The sequence below is a fragment of the Otolemur garnettii genome, unplaced genomic scaffold (genome assembly GCF_000181295.1).
Source record: "Otolemur garnettii isolate 467f Iridium unplaced genomic scaffold, OtoGar3 scaffold00050, whole genome shotgun sequence".
In the NCBI taxonomy this organism is placed as follows: domain Eukaryota; kingdom Metazoa; phylum Chordata; class Mammalia; order Primates; family Galagidae; genus Otolemur; species Otolemur garnettii.
The window spans coordinates 4,861,292-4,878,889 of record NW_003852445.1 but is presented as its reverse complement, the minus strand read 5'-3'; the positions used below and the strand labels follow the sequence as shown (position 1 = coordinate 4,878,889).

Sequence of the window (17,598 nt, the reverse complement as noted above, 5' to 3'; positions counted from 1 at the left end):
ACTATTGTGACCAATTGGCTTTGACTCTTTTGAAGGCTATTATTTCTCAGGTTTGAACAATTTTGTCACACGAGAAGTCTGTCCAATGGTGCCAAAAGTTTTCATCTTTCAAAGAGAAGCCCAAAATCAAGGCTGCTAGTAACATCTCCAGAATTTTAAATATTTGCAACAAATGCAGTTAAAAAAGAAACCACTGTATAAACCAAACATGACGCCTTGATTGAACCAGTGAGCCATCCCTTGGCTGTGTCTGATCAGCGACAGAGGAATCCTTCCAGACTCATTCTTGATTGTATCATAAGTCATTCCTCCCAGAACTTATGGCCACCAGACTCTTTGTTCTTTGTTGACACTTAGTTGTCCCATATGTCCTCTCCTCAGGATGCACCTTCTGTAAGGATAAATTAGCCCATCTAATGCATTCATTCATTCTCATGAGAATTTTCCTTCTCCGTCAAGATGTGTATTTTAAACTTGAACTTACAGGGATAATATTTCAGGAAGCTGTTATAGGGATAATATCTCTAAAGTTAGGGCCATGGCAGGCCAGAGGGCAATATTTGGGTGTAATGGTAAGTGTCACATGCTAGCTCCCACATCGCAGGTGTCACAGAGCTGCCAGTATCTAGGGCCAGGCCTGAAGACATTTTGGACCTGTCTCACTATCGTCATCATTACTGGTATCAGCATCAGGCAAGGGCTGACTGAGAGCCTCACAAACTTTTGTTACTTCTCCCTTTCTTTTCTTTTCTTCTTCTTCTTTTTTTTTTTTTGTAGAGACAAAGTCTCACTTTATTGCCCTTGGTAGAGTGCGGTGATATCACACAGCTCACAGCAACATCCAACTCCTGAGCTTAGCTGATTCTCTTTCCTCAGCCTCCTGAGTAGCTGGAACTACAGGCGCTTGCCACAATGCCCGGCTATTTTTTTGTTTCAGTTTGGCCGGGGCCAGGTTTGAACCTGCCACCCTTGGTATATGGGGCGGGGGCCCTGCCCACCGAGCCGCAGGCACCGCCCACTTCTCCCTTTCTAAAGTTGACAGTGCTTCTTGGTGTTGACAGGCACCACGTTTTAAAAAACTTGTTTGTTTATATACCAGGTAATTGGCTCTATTTGGCATCTTCTGTGGTTGCTGAAGCACTATTTAGCATACCTAATTAGATTTCTTGAGCTTTTATTATTATTATTTATTTATTTTTGAGACAGTTTCACTATGTTGCCTTCAGTAGAGTACTGTGGCGTCACAGATCACAGCAACCTCAAACTCTAAGGCTTAAGCAATTCTATTGTCTCAGCCTCCCAAGTAGCTGGGAATACAGGCACCTGTACTGGGAATACAGGCACCTGCCACAATGCCTGTCTATTTTTTTGTTGCAGTTGTTTAGCCAGCCCGGGCCGGGTTTGAATCTGCCACCCTCAGTGTATATAGCTGGCACCATAACCACTGTGCCACAGGTGCCAAGCCCCTTAAGCTTCTAAAACATTTCCTTTGGGGGGACAGAGTCTCAAGTTGTTGCCCTAGGTAGAGTGCTACGGCATCATAGCTCACAGCAACCTCGAACTCCTAAGTTCAAGAGATTCTCTTGCCTGAGCTTCCCAAATAACTGGGGACAACAGCCCATCACAATGCCTGGCTATTTTGTTGTTGTTGCAGTTTTTATTGTTCTTTTAGCTGGCCCAGGCTGGGTTTGAACCCACCAGCCTTGTTGTATATGGCTGGCACTCTACCCACTGAGCTATGGGTGCTACCCCTTTTAAAACAGTTAACTGAAAGATGTAGATTCTTTAAAAAGAAGAGACAGCTGATGAAACTTGGTCATTAGCCAGCTGGAGAGCATATTTTTGAGTTTAGGAGCCCCAAACAGACTTCCTGGTTTTCTCTACCTATTAACCTGAAAGGCATTACATTGAACTCATGTTTTTTATTCAGCAATGTTAGGTAAGTGTCTACTGCTCCTACCTTCTTTGGTTCCCAGCAGCACTGACCGGAACCCTGTGAAGAGCCTTAGATGGCTGGTTGACTAGCTACTCTCCACCCTCCCAGCCACCCAGCTCCCTCTCCAGCATAATAAGATTCTAAGCCAGGATTGTACTGTCCAATAGCCCAGCCTCAGTCACTCTTTGGCCTCAAGGTTGGTAAAGATCAAATCAGTGAATTGGAAAGAATGGTGATTTGATTCCTTTTCTGCCCCACTGGAAGTGAGGTGTGGATAGAATTAGGATAAAGCCCCTATTTTACATGCTTATTTGCAGAATTAATGTCCCCCTACAGGAGTGGCATCTTTACCACAGGGTGCAGCTTTGCCATTAAGGAGAGGAAAGTGTAACTGTTTTCATTTTTCTTGGAAGATAGAGGACAATTATTTAGAGGCTAGCACCATCATGTGGACAAAGTGAATACAGGTTTTTTTCTTTGTATTGCATAAGCAGTGGTTCTCAACCTGTGGGTTGCGACCCCTTTGGGGTCGAACGACCCCCCCCCCCACACGGGTTCCCTAAGACCATCCTGCATATCATATATTTACATTATGATTCATAACAGTAGCAAAATTACAGTTCTGAAGTAGCAATGCCAATAATTTTATGGTTGGGGCTCACAACATGAGGAAGTGTATTACAGGGTCACGGCATTAGGAAGGTTGAGAACCACTGAATGGGCCCTCAAAATGGGAGTGTATGCCTCTGGCAACACAATTTTGATGTCTTCTCATTGATTTCTTATATATTTTCTTATTAAATGTAGACTAGCCTAGTGATAAAAATAATTTTTTCTGCAGTGTCACATACGTCTGGGCTTCTAAGGATTGGAGGCCTCTACAAAAAACTGACAGAGCTCCAGGAAGGTGACAGGAAGAGATTTACGGGGCACCTTTGTGTTAGAGCACGAATTGGAGGGATTGTTTAAAATCAGCCACTGGGCCCTCAAGAAGAAGTTGCTGATTTCACTCTGTGAGAAATGCCAGGAGGACCTGTTACTGAGACAACTTTCTGACCCTTATTGTCTAAGGGATGCAAACTGAATCAGAGGAAAGGGAGAGAAATAAAATTTAGCTGCAAGATGCAAAAAAAAAAAAAAAAAAAAAAAAATTATCAAAGCACACAGTTTATTTGCTGCAGAGTGGAAAGGGGAGATTTTTTTCCCCCAACTCTTTTGGCGAAAGAATGAAAAGGAAAGAAGAGAACCAGGTAGAGAAGTTCTGTTGACCGAGGCTTTCAGTCTAAAAAGCATAAAGAGGGAATAGCTGGCAAGATAGGAGAAATATTTTTACCTTCATTGCAGCCTTTCTGTGCAGCTGTTATCAAACTCCCTAAACAAGAGTCTCTCTGCCTCTTGTCATTTGCGTGATTTTTTTCCTCATTTCCAAATCGGCTAATATAGAGGTAGGGGGAACTGTTGCTTATAGGGGTGTCCAATCTGTGGTCCACGGGCTGCATACAGATTATTTGAGGCCTGTTTTGCTTATCTGTGGTGTTGGATGCCATAAAAATTATTCATAGGCCTTTTTATGGCTCATCAGCTTTCCTTAGTGTTTGTCTTTTTAATGTTGGCCTAAGACAACTCTTCCAATGTGTGTCTAGAAAGCAAAAAGGTTGGACACCCCTGGATTTATTCTAGCGGTGTTTGACACCTTACAGACTACTCTTCCAGTATTATTCTGTTCTTTGCATGGTTCCCTAACTCCAAAAAGAAAAGGTTTTACCAGGACTTAGAACAGGAAGCTGTAATTGTAGAAATTTGGGAGAGTCAAAAATAAATTAAAACGTGCTAACATTTGCTCTCTTTGATGAGCTACTAAAGTGATAGGAAAATGTATAGAACAGTCTTCACCACCCACTACTCACTACTGCCTTCACACATCCCCTTCTCTCCTTCCCAGAACTGGTCTGGCTCCTACAGCTGTACGCATTAATATATTTGGGATTTCAGATTGAAAAAGCTTCTTGTGGTAGAATATGGGCTGATGACAGGCTAGACAGAGTTTTTAGGAACATGTTGTGGAGCTCTCCTCTGTAGGTGGCCCTTTACAGAACTTAAGTATGACAAGCAGCTGGGTGGGCTCACTGATACAGTAAGTGCAGATTTAGGATTTGAAAGATTATCATGCACCTGGAATGAGAGGTTGAATTAAAAGTGTAATAATAATATAATGAAAAGTGTAATTAAATACAATGATTCTCAAATCCCATATTTATTAACCTTTTGGCATCAGCCCCTCTTAACTGATCCTCATTTGAGATGGGGAAACCACGTGAAAAGCTATGGGAACACTAGGACTCCAGCTCGGGGAAATATTTGAGCCTTGTTTCCTATCGGCCACTGGAAAATCTTGGTATGCTTCTGTTCCTTGAGCTTCTGACTCTCTTAGTTGGATCTTAGACTGCTCTTTTTATGGTTTTAATTTGTAATCCTGCAAATGGAGGCCTGGGAGCCTCTTGAAACCTTGTCTCTGGGATAACTACTGTCATTGTAGATGGCCTTCTCCCTGTCCTATTTCTCCCACCTTCTAGCTAGGCCACAGGGACATGAGCAGTGGACTCTATGTTCTCCAGAGGAAGATTGAATAGGGGACAAGGGAAGCCTAAGTCCTGTTCTTGAGTTATGTCTGGTTTTCTGAATCTATAAAACTAGATCATGTTGAGGGTTCTGGGATGATGGTAGAGGAGGAAGTGTCAATAATCTATCTTCTCACCTGGACAAAAATTGTACTGGTCAAATCTGTCTGGTGTAAACTTTTAGAACTCTGGAGCTACTTGGAGGCTTACAGCTTACAGGAGATGGTAAATGGTGGGTAATTTCAGTCACTTTTAGCTCTTAACAGGGTAGTAGCTACTTTGTAGAAATTAAATACATTCTTCAACAACCAATGAATCAAAGAAGATATTACAAGGGAAACTAAAAAATAACAAAACAAATGAAAGTGAAAGCACATCACTTATTAGATAAAGTAAAATAGTGCTAAGGGGGAAATTTGTAGTTATAGACACATTTGATAAGAAGAAATATATCAAATCAACAACCTACTTTTATAACTCAAGGAACTAAAAAAAGAAATTAAACTCAAAGGTAGAAAGAGAGAAATAATAAATATTAGAGAGATGAATGAAACATAATAAAAACCAGAGAAAATCAATAAAACCCAAAGTTGGTTCCTCAAACAATCAATAAAATTGACAAACATTTAGCTAAATGGACTAAGAAAAAGAGAGAAGACTCAAATTACTAAAATCAGTGCCATCCTTATCAAAAACCCAATGACATTGTTTTGGCAGAAGTAGAAAAACTTTGCCCAAAATTTATATGGAATCATAAGGGATGCCAAATAGTCAAAATGATTTTGAAAAAGAAGATGGAAGACTCACACATACTGATTTCAAAACATACTACAAAGCCACAGTAATCAAAACAGTGTGGTATTGGCATGAAGACAGACATATAGGACAATGGAACAGAAGAGAGAGAACCCAGAAATAAATTCTCACATGCATAATCAATTGATTTTTGACAAGGTACTAAGACTATTCAATAGAAAAAGTTTAGTCTTTTCAATATATGGTGCTGGGAAAATTGTGTAATTTACATCCAGAAGAATGAAGTTGGACCATTACCTAACAGTACATATAAAATTTAACTCAAAGTGGATTAAAGACATAAAATTTAAAAAGTTTAAGATGAAAACACAAAACAAAACCTTTGCAACATTGAATTTGGCAATAATTTCTTTGTTATGATGCTAAAGACGTAGGCAACAAGTGAAAAAATAAATCGGACTTAATAAACAAATGAAAAATAAATTAAAATTTTTTGTGCATCAAATGACATAAGTAATATAGTAAAAAGGCAATCCATAGAACGACAGAAAATGTTTTCAAATTATATATCTGATAAAGAATTAATGTTCAGAATATATAGAGAACTAACATTCAACAACAAAAACTGCCTGATTAATAAGTGAACAGTAGACTTTTCTCCAAAGAAGATGTAAATATACAAATGGTCAGTAAGTGCATAAAAGGATGCTCAACACCATTGTTAGTAAAATACAAATAAAACCCGCAAGATATCACTTCACACACATTAGGATGGCTACTATCAAAAAACCTCTCAAAATATATGTTAACAAGTATGTGGAGAATTTAGATCTCTGTGCAATGTTGGTTGGAACGTAAAGTGGTACAACTGCTATGGAAATGAGTATGGTAGTCCCTCAAAAATTAAAAATAAAATTATCATATGATCCAGCAATTTTATTTTTGGATATATAACCCCCTAATTGAGAGCAAGCTTTTAAAAATGTATTGGTACAACCACATTCATAGCAGCAATATTCATAATAGTTAAAATGTGGAAGCAACATTAGTGTTCATCGACAGATAAATGGATAGACAAATGTGGTATATCCATACAATGGAGTATTATTCAGTCTGAAAAAAGGAGGGAAATTTTGTTATATGCTACAACACAGATGAACCTCGAAGACATTATGTTAAATAAGCCAGTCACAAAAAGACAAATACCATGTAATCCCACTTATAGGAAGTACTTGTAGTAGTTAAATTAAAAAAGAAACAGAAAGTAGAATAGCGTCAGTCTGGGACTAAGGATGGGAAATAGAAATAATGGGGAACTGGTGTTTCAGGGGTAAAGAGTTTCAGTTGTGCAAGATGAAAGGAGTTTTTGAGATGGACGGTGGTGATGGTTACACAACAATGTGAATGTGCTTGATGCCACTAAACAGTACACTTAAGAATGGTTAAGATGATAAATTTTATGTTATATTTTTACCACAATAAAAATGTTTTCTTTAAAAACACATGACTCCCACTGACACACACTGGATCTTTTTTAGCTTCTTCAGGAAGATTTTTGTTCAATTATATTTCATATATATTAGAAAAAATGCTCTTAATGGGAATTTTCCTGATGGTTTTTAAGTAGAGATGTTATAATTACTAGGTTGGGCAGTATGTGCATTTCTACATGCATTCAATTTCTATTTCTTGAATGTCCACTTTCTGCAAACCTCTCTTTAAAAAGATCTGAGAGGTTGAATTAATTGCCTTTCAAAATCTGAAATATAAACCTGAATTTCTATGATTCTCTGTGTGTTCTGCTTTCTAGTACGGGTCATTTATGTAACCTGAGGTAAGTCATTTAACTTCTCAGGGACTGTCTTGGTTGTTTTTTCTAGTTCCAAAATTTAAAAATTTTGGAAGCTGAAGTGTAATAATGATACATTGCTTTCTTTATTGGACAACTGATTTCTTGAGCAGAAAAAGCTTCAACCAACACATTAACTCTACAGAAAATATAGTAAGAGTTAGATTGATTTTGGGAATGCTAATAAGAATCAGTGAGTTTCAGAATATTTTAAAAATAAATACAATCTTGGCCAGATGCAGTGGCTCATGCCTGTAATCCTAGTACTCTGCTAGGCTGAGATGGTAGATTGCTTGAGCTCAGGAGTTCAAGACCAGCATGAGCAAGAGTGAGACTCTTCTCAGTAGAGAAGAGAAAAAGATAAGAAAACTAGCCAGGCGTTATGGCAGGCACCTGTAGTCCCACTACTTGGGAGGCTTAGGCATGAGGATCTCTTGAGCGCAAGAGATTGAGGTTGCTGTGAGCTATGACCCAACAGCACTCAACTCTAGGGTGACTGAATGAGGCTCCCTCACATACATACATACATACAATCTCAAGAACATAATTTGATTTTAGAGAAGATAATGAGGTAGCTGGGTAGAGAGTCATGTTTCAATTAACAGGTAAGAATGACCAAGGCAAAACCTCAGTCTACTCACATCTGAATGGATACAATTATGACTCAAAGGGACCCAAGGTAATTTGGGTCACTATTCACTCTTGAATTTGCTTTCAAAGTTCTCTGAAATGTCCTCAGAGGAGAGAAAATCAACTTACCTGATTATTTTCTAAAAATAGAATGAAAAGGAATTTTCAAGTCTTACAAACATATTTTCTTAGCATAGCAGGGTACATTGTCTGTAGTTTATCCACGGGGCTTTTGAAAATTTACAATGTATTGCTAGAACTCTGATAGAAACTTAGGAATCTTATGTGCTTTTCATGAAAGATGACAGGAAAAAATTATACAATTTTGGTTCATTTGCATTAAAATATTTTTACAACAGAGCATGGAATCCAATAATGAAAGCCGGGGAAAGTCATTTTAATTTTAGAAGAAAAATTAACACTACCCTAGCCTGCAACCTCATAATTAAAATCCAGTGGAATTTTCCTACAACCTCCCACATGGTTTGCCTCCTGTGTGGCGGGGAAGTGCAAGGCCACTTTCTGAGTCTTTTAAAAGAATGAGGTAAAGAGTCTCCTATAACCCAAATGTCAGCAGCAGTCACCGTGCTTTTGATATTAGCTAGGCTCGCCATGCCTTTTCTCCATCCCATGTACTGTTTGTTCCTTTCCTGAGAATTTCTGCAATTATTCTCTCCTACTTCCTTCGCCGTTCTATAATTTATGGTTGCTTTATTATTTCTGATCCAGCATTGACCTAAATTTTTCTTTTCTCCCAAAATTCAGTTGTAAGGGTGTCCAGAGCTCATTCCTCCTACGATAACAAAATTTCTTATGCACAAGGGAGATTTATTTCTCACAGTTCGGGAGATGGGAAGTCCAAGCTCATGGGGCTGACAGATTTGGCATCCGGTGAGAAGGGCTCTCTGCTTCCAAGCTGGCCTTCTGTTGCTGTGTCCTCACGTGGTGAAAGAATGGAAGGGCAAAATGGCTCTCTAAATCCCCTGTTACAAGGGTAGTATCACCTCCCAAAGGCCCTGCCTTCCAGTATCATCACCTTGGTGATTAGTTTTCAACCTAAGTGTTGGAAGGGGACAGACATTCAAACTGCAATAAAGAGACAAGAAGAGATGGCATGTACAGTCAAATTTATCTACAACCATGCCATAGATTTTACTGGAGGTTGAAATAATTGTGTAGGACCAGGCATTGCAGCACCATTTAGAAAATATTCTAACATTGAATCTAGCTTTTCTGGTCCTCCCAAAGTCCCTTGTCCATGTCCTCTAATTAGATTTCAGTGTCTTACCACACAGTTCAGCTTTCTCTCCTGTGCTTCTCTGTCTCCCAGCTGTGACAAAAATTCCTCCTATTTTATTATTACAAAGAGCATTTCAGCTTTAGCACTTACCACCTCCTTCCTCATTCACACTGCATAGCTCGAAATTTATTAATGTGCTCTGCTAAAAACAGCTTTGTGCGTTCCCAGTGTCCCCCTTCCCTCTCTACCCTGCCCTTGTCACTTTCCACAGGAACAGGAGAGAAAGATGGAGTTTTATTTTCCCAGAGGTAACGCTTGGAAGATATAGGACTTAGACGAGCAGCAAGATCCTTTCCTGCTCTTGGAAGACATAAGTGGGTGCCGTTGATTTTGATTTTGAATAACAATTACAGAAAAATCTCTACTACTATCCCACTGCTAATTTAATAGGAGGGTCTGTTAAGTGAAGTTCTTTCTCGTAGGGAGAGAAGGACGGCTTGGCCACGGGTGCAAGCTCGCTCCTAGAATTGTTTGAAAGCAAGAAATAACTACATACTCTTAGATGGCATGAAGCAAAATGTCTTTATTGTCTACTCCCTTTTATTGGGAGCTAGTCACGTACACCACATTGATCAATAATCCTAACATCCTCAATTCTTATCTTCAACTGTAGAAGAGAAAGAAAGTCTGGGAAAGTGAGATAGCCATCATGAGATTAGCCTAAAGAAAGAAAGTCCGGGAAAGTAAGACAGCCATCTTAAGGTAGCCTCAGGCTATTCCTCTCTGAAGACCTAAAAGAACTATACATTATCTGACTTCTATTGTTAAAGTAAAAGGTTGGGATAAACAGAGGAGTAAAACCTTTCTCTTCTATGTACTCAATTAAATTTCTGAGAAACAGGCTCCATGACTGTTTTCTTACGGTTTTGGAGACCCTGCAGTTACGATGGAGTGTTTTACTCAACATCATTACGATGGACTTTTTCTTTTCACTCACATCAGCCTTTGAGTCATGTCCTCTGCACAGATGGGCCATTTCAACCCTTATCTGGCAGGCTGACTTGACTGCACAGTCGGGGTTACCTGTAGGAGGTTGTTAAGCCTGGCCTGCAGGCCCCCACTGAGTTTTCCCAGGTCGCTTAGGGCCTTGACAAAAGTGCATAATACTTGCCAGTCTTTTTGCTCAGTTTCTGGAATTAAAAGAGCACATTTCATTTAATTTTTGTGGGGGTTCACCCCACAAGGGTCACTGAAAAGGGGCTCTGAAGGTTGGGTTCACATCTTGGTTCTGTCACTAATTGGTTGTGTGATCTCGGTGAAGTACCTCCCTGGACCTGATGAGGAGTCTCTAAGTTCCTTGTCAATTCTATGAGTCTGTCACTTATTTGAGAGTTCTCCCTGGTACCCAATTCTTCTATAAATGCAATTAAGGATGGGATTTCCCCTTCACTGATAGGAGAAAGCTACCTAAACCACAGATAAACTTCCCTCCACCAGCATCTCCTTGGTTAGCCATCTGGTCAACTGCTGTTAGAAGCAATAGAGTTTTTAAAGGCCAAGCTCTGGAGCCACACACAGGCTTTTTCTACTCAGTAGTGAGGTTGTGCTTTTTATACTACTCTTAGAATCTGGCTTCCTTAGTTGTGTACTGAGCATAATGACATCTACCTTAAAGATTGTGTTTAATACAATAGCACACACAAGACACTAAAGGCAACATCTGGCACATGGTAAATGCCCAGTAAATGGATCGTTATTGAGTCTGTGTGAGATGCTAAGTGAGTGTCAGGCAGCCTCATGCCAGACTCTTCCTGGCTCTGATGAGACGCCTGGATGAGCTCAGCTTACTGTAAAGGAAACTCCCAAGCTTTGGTTTTGCTGAGGAGAAAATATAATTTAAGAGTGAAAGCTGAATGGTTTGGGGTGGCAATTTTTTTCTTTTTTAGGCTGTGCAGAGGAAGAGGAAAGTAGATTGAAGAGATAGAAGGAAAGAGAACTTTGAAAAGAAAAAATAAACATGCCCACCTGAGTCCGTTTCTGCAGTATGATGGGCAACATGCAGCCTTTTCCCATGTCTCCATCAAACTTTATATTTTTTATATACACATTATGGTTTTATATATATTGTGTGTATCTGTAGGCATATAAAACTTAATACAGGTAACATTGTGGGTTGAGATCTATTTTTGGCACTTCTCAGAGTATGGAGTCCTGCTTCAAGGTGGGCACAGGTATAAAGACAGACTGTAAAGAAATCCATTTTGAAGATTTTACACAGATTTTAATTGTATGCAGTGACTCAGCCCTTGGGATTGAGAATTCATACACTTTATCAACTGTTTTTTTTTTTTTTTTACCTGTGTTCTTGATATTTAAATCTGAATTGAGCCTGTGTACCTATGAAAAACGGTACAAGTTTGCTGTTACTGTGGCCCTCCATCCATCTGGTCTGCATCTAGCAAGGATGTAAGTTGCTTATGTAAATGACTGAGGAGATCCCTAGCTCATGGAACTGTGCCCTCTACTGTTCATTATGGCAACGTGCAGCTGTGATCAAATCTTACGGAAGCAGAGTTGCAACAGCCAAAGCAAGTTGCTCAGTGGTCTGTAATGGGCAAGGCGCTGTCTGGAAGGCCAGCTCCTGGCACCTACAGCCAGTCTAGTTGTAAGTATACACCAGGAGAAGCGAGACAACCAGCCAGCAGAAGCTTACCTCCCTAACAATTGTTCCAAGGCAGGGTCTGACCCTGTGCTACACGACATGAATGTTTCCTTCCCAGTTTCCACTGCAAACCCAGAACAGCTGCTATTAGCTTTGTTCCTTATAAAAAAAAAAAATTTTTTTTTTTTTAAACAGATGGTAGGCCTTACTATGTACACTGGCCTTGAATGCCTCTTACATCAGCCTCCTGAGTAGCCAGGCCTCCCAGAGCACAGCCAGCATGCCTGGCTACAGAGATTTTTTTTAAAAACAGTGATGTTAATCATTGAAACTTGCCTTTAAGAGAGCTCTGGTTTTGAGTTTTAAACTACTTTAAGGAAGTATGGTTAATAGCTGAGATGAAATAAACTCCTATAAAGTAGCAGCAGTTCATTGCCCAAGATTAACACTGGCAAGGATCAACTTTTCTTTCTTTTTTTCTTTTCTTTCCTTTTCTCCTCCTTTCCTTTTTTCTCCTCTCTTTTCCTTTCTTTTATTTTCTTCTCTTTTCTCTTGTTTTCTTTCCTTTTCCATTCTTTTGTTTTTTCTTTTCTTTCTTTTTAAAAAAATCATCTAAAGTGCTGCAGAATCTGCTTCTACAGCATTACTATTGCACTATGAAATCTATTTTGCAGGCTTTCTTTACCTTCTGAGCAGACAGATGTCTGCGATTTGTATTCTCACCCTTAGCACCAATCATCTGAGCATGGCTCCAAAGAACGCAGTCAGCATTTACCTTTACTTTAAATAACAAAAAGGGAAATTCTGTAGATGTTAAGCTGGCTTTTTAGATTTGGGTCCTCTGCAGTCACTTTTGAATTGTTCTCAGCATCATTCCACTTAGCTACAGAGGAGAAAATATAGTGATGAATAATGAAATATTCATGAAAGGAAAAAAATGTTAAGTTTTCTTAAAATAAATGATTCTAAAACTACAATGTGTGAAAGTACTTTTGTGGAAAAAAAAAGATTCAGAGTTTCAAATTCATGAGTTTAGAGGGTGGGATTTTCTGCTCCATCATGTGGCAGGATGCTGGTAGATGGGAATCTGCAGCATCTTATCTTTCTCTGCTGCCAACAGTGCAGCCCAATTTAATGCAGCACTGGCTGTCCGTGGGAACAAGCTGCCAGGTTTCTCTGAATCACAGAGGTTCACTGCCATTCAGCGGGCAAAGAAATGGTGTGCAAAACGTGCGCCTTTGTTGGAAACCCTCAAGGCACTGACATGCTATTGAGGATTCCCATTTCGTGATGGGGTCATGAGTGAATGTTCAGAGTTATTTGTAGTATCAGAATACGAGTGTTTGTGCATTACAGTTTATAAAGAATGTATAAAGCCCGGGTTTATAAAGAACTTACCAATTCCAAACAATTTGATAGATTAAGAAAATGGTTCAACTATTTTGGTATTTCTATTTGGTGACTTGCATTTAAGACATGTTCCTCAGGATAGGAGATGCTTGTAGTTATTTCAGTAATAATGGATTTGCTAACATGTGGCCAGCTTATTAGGTATGTGGCATGTCATTTTTTCTCTAAGTCTAGCATGATCTGTGGGTCTGATATCACCTCCTATTACATATAAACATGGGGAATTACTCCCTCCTCTATTTTTCTTTTATGGGACTTAGCATGTACACAAGGATGTATCCGCGTCCCCTTCCATCTTCTTGAAGACAGATATTATGTCTTCTTAATATTGACATCCCAGTACTGCAGTACTAGGGATTTAACAAATGTTCTTTTACTTTCCTCTCCCTTATCCCTTAAAATCATGAGCAATGTGAGCTCATCATTCTGAGAATAATTATTTTGAAATGAAGAAGGCTTAGTCAATAGCAGCTTAGAAAACCCAGGTTTAAGCACAGAACACTGATGTTCCTCTTCTCCAGCACAGACGTTCCACAGGGTGTGGAAAGTGTACACCTTGGAGCCCTCTTTAAGGCTGTTAGTGGGCCCTTTGGCTTTGAGGGTTGAGTCTTCAGAAGGAAAGACTCCTGACCTCTGGAGAAGGGGATCTACTCCACTAAGAGCATCCTGGGGAGGCAGGAAATAGAACTGAACTTGATCCTCTAGGAATCTGACTCCAGGGCCGAGGGCTGGTGGGCATTTGAACAGAGGAGAGGTGTACCTTGCACCTGCTGCCAGAATCCTAAGCTTGCAGCACCTTTGGCGGCAGTTAACCTTGAAGAAAGTGATCCACCTGTCTCAGCAGGACACACAGGGTGAACAAAAGATCTTATACTACATATAAGATAACCATATGCCTTGGTTTTCTGAAACAATCCTATCTGAATTCTCTTGTCCAGCCATGATTATTAACAGTGTTCCTTTGTATTATTTGATCACTTTTCAACAGTGACATCGTGTGGTCTCATGAAGCAATGGCAGTGGATCGAGGACTTTTAAGTTTGTTCCTGACTGGTGTGGAAACCAGAGTGATCTTTCTCTGCCCTTAAACTTCGGAGTTGTCAGGACTACTCATAATTTGAAAGAAAGGGAAAGCTTCAAGAGGAAGTTTGAATGTATTCTGTTAATAAGGCATGTAGGTGTTTCAGCGATTGATTTTGATAAAATGAGAGATGTGACCATATGTAAGCTCTCCTGAATCGGTGAAGCAGTTTATACCCTTCACATACTATTTATTTCAGAATGTTTGCTTACTTTAGCAACCTGATTTACATTGTTTTAACACTGAGCTCTTTGCAGTAGTTTTCCAGCATTTCATCTGTGACCTTGAGAAGTGACAATTTTGGCTGGTAGGGAGATACATGAAGTGAACCACACATTTAAGAGGTGTTTCATGGATACCTAGTTTGGCCTGCCCAGCATCCCTTTCCCCTTTGCTGGGAACTGAGCTCCTTTGCCTGTTGGAAAAAAATTTCCATATAGATTAGGCGATTCCCTTATTTTTTTCTCCTCCCATTACTCTCTGATCCCTTAACGAGGGATTAGACATTGACTTAAGCTCAGGGTACTTCTCTTCCTTTGAAAGCATTGATGGTGGGACAAAGAAAGGCCATTGACTCCAAAGAGGTAAGTTTATGTCCTTCTATAGCCAGAGCTATTGGAAAAGACTTTCCTCTTGCTTAGGTTGCTAATCTGACAGCATTGGTGTTAGGCTCTTGGCAGCCATCTTGCCATGCTAAGGAGAGTCACTACCCAAAGAAGAGAGAAAAAGAGGAGGTCCGTATGACTTTGTTTTGAGGCTTCTTGCTCCAGTCTAGCCTGAGACACCAGATATGTTCATGGCCATGTTCACTCCATCTTTATATTTAAATATATAGATATAAGTATATATGTATTTGTTATGAGTTAGCTTCAAATCTAAGGCGACTTCTGACCTAAGACTTCTGATTCCTATATGCAGTGAGCAGTCTTCTGCATTTCAGGGATCTAGTCTCTTAGAGCTTTGAGATTCACTAGAGTAACCAATCAACTCTAGCTTTGCTTACTATCCGTATAATTGTCAAAATGGTCACATTTGCTCGCAATCAGCTACTATTCAGCTTATCCACAAAGCCACAGAAAGCAGTTGACAGAGCTCTTTACTGGGCAAGGCTAATCCTTGAAAGACCACATGGGGACAGACGGTTAGGCAAGTAGGCAACCCTCACGGGAAAGACTGAAGAAAACCGCTTCCCTCCACAGGTTCCACAGCTCCTGTCTCCAGGCTCGGAGTCCACTTGCCTTCTGCTTCTCAAGGATGCTTCTTAGGGGTCAGTGAGGTAACATGTCCTCTGTCTCAAGTGTGAGCGATGGAAAGAGGAAGCATCTCAGCTTCCACAAGATGCTCCTGCTCAGGATCTTGGGCAGCATAATGACGAGGAGGTCTGGGTTTATAAAGCTTAAGTGGAAAAACATGTAGCCCAGCAGTCTGATGAAAAATAGGGTGGTGAAAAAGAGATAGCGGAAAATCCTGAAAAGACAAAGTAAAAACACCCTGTTAAGCAGAGGTTAGGAAAACTGGAACAACACCAAAAAGTCATACCTGAATGTATGTCTGGGTCCTTCTTGAGATTCAGATGTCTCCCATGAATTGCTGTCTCCTTTCCTGACATCCCTTTACAAAGACAGCTTTTTTCTCTGTTTTAGCCAGCTTGTTAATCTCTCTCCATTCCTGTGTTTTCTTTGTAGCCTTTAACCACTCTCCAAAATAATCTCATTCTTTTAATTTTTGTTTTATTATTTTACCAAAATTCTGTCCAAAGTAGTTGTGCTAATTTATACTCTACCAGTAAGGGTTTCATTTCTGTGAAACCGTATCCTCTCCAACACTTAATATTGTCCGATTTTTGAAATTTTGCTTGTTGAATGGGTATACATGAATATCTCATTATGGTCTCCATTTGCATTTCCCTGATGAGCAATGATGTTGACCATCTGGGCATAGGTTGATTGGTCTTAGGTGTTTTTTCTAGCCCATTTATCTGCTAGGTGGTTTGGGCTTTTCTTTTTGATTTGTAGTTTTTTATATGTTCTCAGTATCAATCCTTTTCCATTGTGTACATTGTTATATATTCTCCTAAGCCGGTCACTTTTGCTTACTTTAAGGTGTTAAAGAACAAAAGTTTTTAACTTTAATGAGGTCTCATCTTTCAATCTTTTAATTAGAATCAATAAATTATAAAATATCTTGTTTAAAAAGATCATTTCCTACCCCACGGCCTAAAAGGTACTTATTAAAAGTCCATGGTAGTTTAAAAATGTGCCTAAAATGTATTAGTCTTTTCTTCAAGAGATTCCCCTGAGGGTGAAAGGGCCTTGACAATTCACTTGAAAAGAATGGAATATGGAGGAAGGCACGGTGTGTGTCTTCTCAGACTGTCAGAATGGTGTTGCAGCCTCCTCCTTATCTTTGACGGAAGCCAGTTGGAAGGCTGTGGGGATGCTCAGCAGCCATATTAAAAGGTCTTGGTGGTGAAGAACTGAGACCACCTGCTAACTACCAGAATGTGTGAGTAAGTTGTCTCGGAAATAGAACCTCTGGCTCCAGGCAAGCCTTCTGCAGTTTTGGTCAATTTCCTAACTGCAACCTCATGACAGACACTGAACTAGCACCACTTTACCAAGCAGATCACAGATTCCTGCCCCCAGAAACTGTGAGATAATAAAAGTGTATTGTTTGAAGCTATTATGTTCAGGTATTTTATTATGCAGCAATAGAGAAACGATGCACAATGTCAAAGATTTTTTTTTTTTTAACATTTACATCTTTAGCACACCTGGGTTGGCTTTTTATATACACATTATAGAGATCCAATCTCATTTTTTTCTGCAAAGGAAACTTTTCTTTCACTGCTATTTTTATTGAACAATTCTTTCCCCCTCTGACATGCAATTGTTCTCTCACACCAAAGTTTCTCTATGTACACTATTTCTGAGCTCTTTGTCCTATTCTCCTGGTCAGTTTATCTATTCCTATGCCAATACTATGCTCTTATAAATTATCCCAGCTTTGGGGTAAGTCCCAATATCTGGATAAGCTTTCCACCTTCTGCTCTTCTATAAAGTCGTCCAGCTTATTCCTGACCCTTTACTGTTCCATGTACAGTATATTTTATAATTGTTTTCTTCAGTTCCATAGAATAATCTTTTGGGGAGTTTGACTGGAACTGAATCAAATTTATTAATCATTTGGAGACAATTGGTGTGTTTAAGATATAACATTTCTATTCATAATTATGTTACTTCTCTTCTTTCATTCATGTTATTTTTAATATTTCCTAATACATTTCTATAAACCTTCCTACAGTGGTCTTGGTTTTTTTCTTTAACTGACAAGTTATTTAGGCTTTGTGGTTTTAATATGATTTGCATGAGCCCACCTCCACTGTTTCTTTACCTATATTGACCTAACCCAGAAGT

The 17,598-nt window shown here is 39.5% G+C and overlaps 1 protein-coding gene across 1 annotated transcript in view; it reads right to left on the bottom strand.

Annotated features, from left to right (window-relative positions):
• Window positions 1–15,450: 15,450 nt before the first annotated feature.
• The window catches only part of TMCO5A (transmembrane and coiled-coil domains 5A), a 14,432-nt gene continuing 12,284 nt past the window's right edge, over window positions 15,451–17,598 (bottom strand). Inside the window, exon 11 of the mRNA XM_003791697.2 lies at window positions 15,451–15,649. Coding sequence (XP_003791745.2) covers window positions 15,451–15,649 — 199 coding nt within the window. The remainder of the gene's footprint in view (window positions 15,650–17,598) is intronic.